Genomic DNA, 8,017 nt, shown 5'->3' with positions numbered 1-8,017 from the left:
TAGCATCCTTGCACGTTCCTTTCATGGGAAATCCGTGTCCCGTAAGAAGATCCTCTCCTTGGATTCGGTGACAAAGAAATAAATGGTTAAGAAAGAAAATTGCAACAGTACACATTAAACACGTTAAACTCTAAAAGACCAAACATTTGATGCTATGATCATCCAATAGGGGAGATATTTTTTATTTAAACTTGATATTATCAAATTATAGATTTGTAATATCTGTAAAATAATGAAAGAAAATGAAAATATTAACGACAAGCTGAAGCACTTGTGATCATGTTGTCTTAAAGCGTTATTCACCAATTCTTAAAGTAATTGAAACTGGTGACGGGTTGCAGGCAATTAACTTTTAGGATACAATGAGCTTGTATGTGGTTCTGCATTTAACAAGCTCAAAGAAATCACTAATGGAACTTTGTATATTTGGCAGATAAAAAACGTAAAGAAAAATCCCAAATCAAAGAAAAACTCAAAAAAGAAATAGCTGCCTTAGACCACTATAATAGTTTGTTTTTTGAGGACTTGCTGGCTAAGGTTTGCCGACTTGATCAGTAAACATTTGAACTTTTACTAGTTGGTTCATATAAGAGGGTGATTCGAGTGGTTGGTGATGGTCAAATGAACAATCCAAGCTCTGTTTATATAGGCTAGGGTAGTTGGACGTTTTAATATAGGGTCATAACTCAAAATGACTGTTTCTGACTGTTGGTGAGAAACTAGTTATTATTTTACAGTTTCTAATTGTTTTGCAGGTGGAAAAACCAATTGCATGCTAATCGTTTTAGGCCTAGTGGTTAGCCGTTTATGACTGTTGGGCTACCCATATGCAGTAATTTTTGCATGGTTTGTTTTAATACTGCATGGGCAATTACACCAGACCTCTTAAACATCTAGTTCCAACGGCCTATACAAGGCAGACAGGTCTCTCTCAAACCTCTTGCCCACAACACTCTAGCCACCTAACGCATAACCACTGTCCATACTACCTCACATGCCCATGCTCATGCCCTCGCATCGAGTTCGAGACTGTGATCGTGCTCGATCCCATGTGCACACGTTTGTTCCAGTGCAAACAAATCTCGGTACTCAACGAAATCGCCGAGCAAATAGTAAGGTACTCAATACCCTACTTATAAACCCAAAATTTTCTTCTCTCCTTTACAATATAGGAATATTCTCTAATACTAGAAGCCCAAGTTTTTAATATATATATATATATATATATATATATATATATATATATATATATATATAAAATATTTTAATCAAAATATTTTTCATAACAATCTTTAGTAGACATAACATCCGCTATGATTCTGTTTAAATCAATGGTATGGATAGAAGCAATGGGTCTCACTTGTACAAGGAGAATGTGTTAGCTAGCCACGTATGGGTATTAACGGGCGAGCATTGTACATGCCAATTGTTTTTCTCCATTGGCTTGTCCTTTCTAAATTGCCACGAAATATATAATTAAGAAGGATAAGATTTTTCTACGCATCTTGGCAACCCTTTCCTTTCGTTTTATTTAATTGGAATCGTCTGGCCGGACTTGTTTATTTCTTGAGAAGGGGTTTGCTCTTATACGCCCAACACAAGAAAGCCTTTGTACGTGGTCATCTTTTGATGATCTAAACCGTTTGTATGATCCACCACACTTTCATTGGGGATAAATAAATATACAATCCCAGAATATTATAGAGATAAGCACTCAGGATCGTCCAAATATGTAAGATACGAAATCGGACTGCATATTGAGTTACTCATTACACTCTTATCCTATTGAGTAAACTCTGTTGGGCCCATCTTGAATGTATGTGTATTATCCATGCTGTCCATCCATTTTTTCAGCTCATTTTAGAGGTTGAGGCCAAAATTGAAGCATATCTAAAGCTCAAGTGGACCATACCGTGGGAAAGAGTGGGAATAATGATTCCCACCGTTGAAACCTTCCTAAGGCCCATAATGATGTTTATTTATCATCCAACTTGTTCATAAGATCACAAAGACATGGATAAAGGGAAAAAAACAAATATCAGATTTATCCTAAAGTTCCGTGCCTCCAAGAATTTTTCAATGGTAGAAGTTCAATTCATACTACTTCTTGTGATGCTGTCCACTTGAAGTTTGGATATGCTTCATTTTTTAGAAAAATATCTATAATTATCTATTAAAATGTATGGACGAAGTTGATAAAATACATAAATCATAGTGGGTCCCACAGAGTTTACTAAGTACGCAATCCACTTCGGCATTATACCTGGTATAGATTTAGGAGATTTTTCCTATTGTACTCCTCACTTTTGGGCCATGTACCTTATTAAGCCTCTCAAAACTTACCTTCCAAGACAACTACCCTTCTATACGAATGCACTCTCACTGGACCAAAATACCCCTGCTTTCCTTTCAGAAGCGGATTGGCTGGTGTGCGAAGGCGAGCGCTGACGCTCCTTGAACTCCGAGTTGTACGAACGGTTCAAAAGAGATCAAAGTTACATAGGCCCCACAGTTATATATTTATTATATCCACAAAGTTCAACCATATTTCAAGATCATTTTAGAGCATTAAAAAAAAGAAGAAGAAAAATAAAAAAATGAATCATATCCAAAGATCAACTGGTCCACACCACAAATAGCAGCGGGGAAATTGATTTTCAATGTTAAAAATTTTGTAGGGCTCACCATAACATTTATTTTCCATCCAATCTATTCATAAGATCACAAAGACCTAGATGAAGAGGAATTTTTTTTTTTTAGATTGATTCAAAACATCTGTGACCCCTAAAAGGGTTTTAATGGTAGACGTTCAATCCCCCACTACTTTTTACAGTGTGGTCCACTTGATAGTTAGATCTGTCTTATTTTTCGTCTCAAGCCTTAATACCAGCTCACCAAATAGATGGATGGTTTGGATATGACACATACCTCATGATAAGACCCACAAAAGCAGTGGGGGTTGCACTAGCCAAAAAAAAAAAATAATAAATAAAAAATTGGATAAACTGCCGCGGCATTACCGCCGGATCGACGGTAGTGCTACTGCAGTCTATCCAGTTTATTTTTATTTTTTTAATTTTTTATTTAGAAGGAGAACTTTTTTCCCTTACATTTTTCTCTAATACATATTTATGTAAATATGTATATATAAGCATATAAAAATATTTTTCTCTCTTTTTATTCATTTGACAAGCATATCTCCTAAATTAGAATAAGTTACTTGACGTACCATATATGATTTTGGGGTATGAGAAGCTACTTTAGCCAACCAACCTGGTTATTTTGCAAGATTCCATCAGGTCGATGGTTGAAAATCTATTTCATCCACCTCGCGGTCAATTTCAATCAGTTCATGGTGAATTTCATTCACTTCATTCACTTTGTGGTCAATTTCATTCACTTCGACTTCGCAGTTAATTTCAATCACTTCGCGGAGAATTTCATTCACTTCACGGAGAATTTCATTCACTTCGCGCTCAATTTTATTCACTTCGCTGTCAATTTCATTCACTTCGCAGCCAATTTCATTCACTTTGTGATGAATTTCATTCACTTCGTGGTCAATTTCATTCAATTCGCGGTCAATTTCAATGGATACGGTTATAATCCGTAGTCATAGGTAACCACAACTATAAAGCAGAGGCATTTTGGTCCAGTAAATGTGCGTCTATATGGTAGTGGACTACTCTTGCAAGATAAGTTTTGAGGGGCTTAATAAAGTATGCGGCTTAAAAGTGAGGCGTACATTAGAAAAAATTAAACTCTAGATTTAGTTCATAAGCTTTTACAGGACGTACCATTTCTCATCAATTTTATGTGCTCGTGACATTATGTCAGAGATGTTGATATAGGCCCTTAGTCAACTAGGAGCGGACCAGGTGTTACCCTTACCGTGGAGCCCACCTTGATGATGTCTTGTATATCTACGCCGTCCATCTATTTCTCTAGCCCATTTTAGGAGGTGCCCTCAAAATCTTAGCATATCCAAATCTCAGGTGGACCACACCACAGAAACAGTGATGATTGAGTGTCTCACCATTAAAAATTCAAAAGGGCCATCTAAGGTTTGCATGATGTTTATTTGCCATATCCAGCCTGTTGATAATGTAAAAAAGATCTGAATGAGAGCTTGATCCAAAACTTTTGTGGCCCACAAAAAGTTTTCAATGGTGTGTTTCTAATGGTATGTTCACCTCGTATTTATATCTTCTTAAGGCTTGGGATCACGTTTTAAAATATGATAATATAATAGATGAAAATATACTAAAAAAACAAAAAACCATCAAGGTGGACCCTAATAGATGGACGGCATGGATATAAAAAATAAAAATAATAAAAATACATCAAGGTCGACCCCACACGGTTATTGGGTGTTACCCGGTCAACAGCTAATCCGCTCCCTAGTCAATGAGTTAATTGTCTTCAATTTTATTTTATTTTATTTTTACACTCCCACAAACTCACGCACCACTCACACGACGAGGGCACTCGATCCCTGGCTCAGCATTGAAACTCTTAATTGAGCTACCACTGAGCCGTGAATGGAGACCGACTCTCAGTGTCTTCAAACGTATCTCCCGTTCCTATCTGGTTCGATCAATTCTGGTCACCTGCACACTGATGATAACCCACTCTACTCTTGATCAAGGCATTTCTCCTCTGCTGTTTTAATTTCTCAATATTGGAAATACTTCGTTCTTGGCTTCTTCCTTTTTTTTCTTTTTTTTTTTTCCTTCACTAGTTGATTATTTGGTACAAATCTGGTCAGACAAATTGTTTTTTGTCGTCATCTCGAGGGAATTATTTTTCTTTTACCGTGGTCATTCTTCTTCCTACTGAAACACCACTATCACTGTCGCTTCATATTATTGCATCACCACCACTGTTATGGCTCCTGCTGCGACCATTACCCATCACCTCTGGCATCATCTTGAAATCGACATTTAGGTTGTGTTTAGATGTGAAACCAAATCAAACTGTGTAAATCCAGTTCAATTGAGAGGAATAGAGAGTGAAAAAAAAAAAGAAGAAGAAGAAAAAAGCAAGTGCTATAGCGTTTCCTAGCATTCACAATGAGGAAATAGCCCCTCAAATTGCATTTTATTGATTTTGAGCGCAACTAGAAAAGGGTAATCCTATAAACTCTCACTCAGCTGACTCGAATTAACTCAGTGAGCTCAGTAGTGGGGCTATGATGTACAGTGGGTCACGGACAGTTTCATGGCCAAGATGGATCAAAAAAAGCCTAGTCGATGACAGAAGTGATCCGGACCATCAAACCTTAAATCGGGCGTATCTTGCAATCCAGAATGAGATATCAGACGTACCATATATGATTTTGGGGTAGGACGAGCTACTTTAGCCACCCAATGCTGGATTTTCATGTCGAATTTGCGAAATACCATCGGATCGACAGTCATTTTCCTATTTTAATTTTATTTTAACTATAAATAGTAAGTTTTAGTTTGATTATAACTCTTCATCCGTTGGGCTTTAGGAGTTACACTTAACGTGAAAAGTGCTTAGAATAATTAGAAGAATAGCATGGTGAAGCCAAATAGGACACTTACTATTTTTGGCCAAAAACCTTACACACTAATGGAAATCATGTCCGTCTATAAATAATAAGTTTATTATTTATAGAAAGTTGCGAATTCTAAGAGTTTTAGTTGTAGTTTGATTTTGAAACTTCTCCAAGGCTTACTATCCCTATTTAAAGGGTTGTGAACTCATTTATTTTATTCATCAATCAAATTACGAATTTTATAAAATTTACATATATATATATATATTTCTCGTGGATTCGAGAAGTCTTGGTAAGGAGTCCAGAGAAGCTCTGTAGATTCAGAGTAGTTATCCTTGAGGAAGACGGTGATCGACCTCATCAAGTTCATCCCAGTGTCAGGTTATATGCACTGCTGCCGATTTATCTAGCTAAACAACACCTTGGAATTTACCTGCTTTCGCTCACTCTCTTTTAAGCATAAGTGACACACTCTTCTTCTTCTCTCTCTCTCTAAATTTTATTTTAATCTTCTCTCCCTTGTTCTCTCTATTTGTGTCACATGTGCCAATCCTAATAATTATAAACACAGCCATTGAGACAATGGATATGCACCCTTGATGACAAAGAACCTCCTTCTTGAGCTTTACTGGGAGGTTTAAATCTCTACTTTTTTTTTTCCCCTAGAACATGGAGATTTGTTGAGCTCGATAGTACACAATGCAGCCAATTCACCAAGTCAAATCAAATAAACTCAGGTAAGCTTGAATAAAAACTAATTGAGCTCTAGGTAGCCTTGAGTCACGTAGAAACTCCAATTTTTTCAAGGATGATCTGAGTTGTTTGGGCCTATCCCAAGTTTTTCAATATGCACACACGAGTACATATATGGAAATACTACTATGAAAACATCTTCACTATTGATACACTGAAAAAGGTTAAATATGTAAGCAGTGTGCATAGGGGATCCAACAAGTACGATGGCCCCAAAAAATTAGGCTCGTCCTATTATCACATGGGCCACACCATGCGGAATAATAAGAGTGGACGCACACCATATAAAAGCTCCAAATTTGATGTGGGGCCCACAGAGGTGTGTATATGTCATCCAACTTGTGCATAGGCTGCATCCCACTGTGGTTCTTTGATACGTAAAATATCAGCCCAATCCACCTATCAGGCGGGTCCCACAATCTGAATTTGTACATATATAAGCATTTTTCATTGTTTTCTATGTTGTGGGGCTAAGGTGGTGTGTGTATACCATTCAACGCGCGCACTGGGTGTGTCTCACGATGGTAATGGGATGCCTTGGGAATCAGACCAATCCAATGTTCATGTGAACCAAGCACTTGAATTTTTAGTTTTTCAGGCATTTATTATTATTATTATTAAATTGTTCTCCATGTTATAGCCTGCCTAACTAGTGGTAGAATTGGCCTAATTTTTTTTTTGGCTATCTCTTTTTCACAGTGGACACACCTTTTGAATGGGTTGGATGTCATGCACACACTGCATCAGACCCACTTTCAACTTATATGCACCCTTTTCCGTTAGACCATCTCATTAACCATTGTTTTGTGTGAAGGCCAGCCGAAAATCTGCTCTGTACATTGTTTCTCATCAAGGAAAAAAAAAATGTTATGTGAAAAAAAAACATTATTTTGTGGGCAACTAATGGAAAAATTCAGCATCTTCCAGCCTCAGAAAATTTCATAGGCACCCACCTTCTATGCGATCTTTAAATAATTAGTTCAGATTGAAAAATAAAAAATAAAAAATGATTGATCCAACACTTGAGAGTTCAGACGTACTATAGCAATATGTAGGAAAATATTCTACCAAATTTCTTTGGTGCATTACAATCATTGTGGATGTTTCTATGCAAACCCTGTAGTTCATCCATAGAGAAGTATTGCTAGTAACATGTCTTAAGAAAAGGATCACACAAATTACTTAGTTGTCTGTTCCGATGTGATCTCAAGGGCTATCAAAGATTAAAGGCTGTCAGTACTCTTCGATGGCTTGTAGTAAAAAGCATTGACAGACACTCCTCCATCAATGGCTATTACTTGGCCAGTAATATATGAAGCAGCGGGTAGACAAAGGAACACCACTAATGATGAAACCTCTTTAGTCTCTCCAAAGCGTTGAAGAGGGGTTCGAGAGATTAGTGCTTCCTCCAGGTCCTTATTTGCAAGCAACTGTAACAAGAGAAAACAATATGAGTGGAGATTTTTACCAACTTACGGGCCTGTTTGGTTAGTTGCAAATGCTTGTAATAGATGGTATATAAGTAATTGTGACGTGCTTGTTTTGTTAAGAGTGGGAATTTTGCCTTGAAATTTGAGCAAAACTTAACCTTGTAACAAGTGGACCCAACCATGATGTATATGTTATATCCACGATGTCTATTCATTTTTTCCAATCATTTTTGCTTGAGCCAAAAGGTCTAATGGACCACACGGCAGAAAATAGTGAGAATTTAATGTCTATGAAGTTTTGAATCTGCCT

General features: G+C 37.0%; 1 protein-coding gene across 1 annotated transcript in view; it reads right to left on the bottom strand.

The window, feature by feature from the left end:
* Positions 1–7,308: 7,308 nt before the first annotated feature.
* The window catches only part of LOC131258209 (tropinone reductase homolog At5g06060-like), a 37,307-nt gene continuing 36,598 nt past the window's right edge, over positions 7,309–8,017 (bottom strand). Inside the window, exon 5 of the mRNA XM_058259349.1 lies at positions 7,309–7,707. Coding sequence (XP_058115332.1) covers positions 7,501–7,707 — 207 coding nt within the window. The 3' untranslated portion in view covers positions 7,309–7,500. The remainder of the gene's footprint in view (positions 7,708–8,017) is intronic.

The sequence above is a fragment of the Magnolia sinica genome, chromosome 10 (genome assembly GCF_029962835.1).
Source record: "Magnolia sinica isolate HGM2019 chromosome 10, MsV1, whole genome shotgun sequence".
NCBI lineage: Eukaryota > Viridiplantae > Streptophyta > Magnoliopsida > Magnoliales > Magnoliaceae > Magnolia > Magnolia sinica.
The sequence above is the reverse complement of the archived record's forward strand: the minus strand, read 5'-3'. Positions and strand labels throughout refer to the sequence as shown.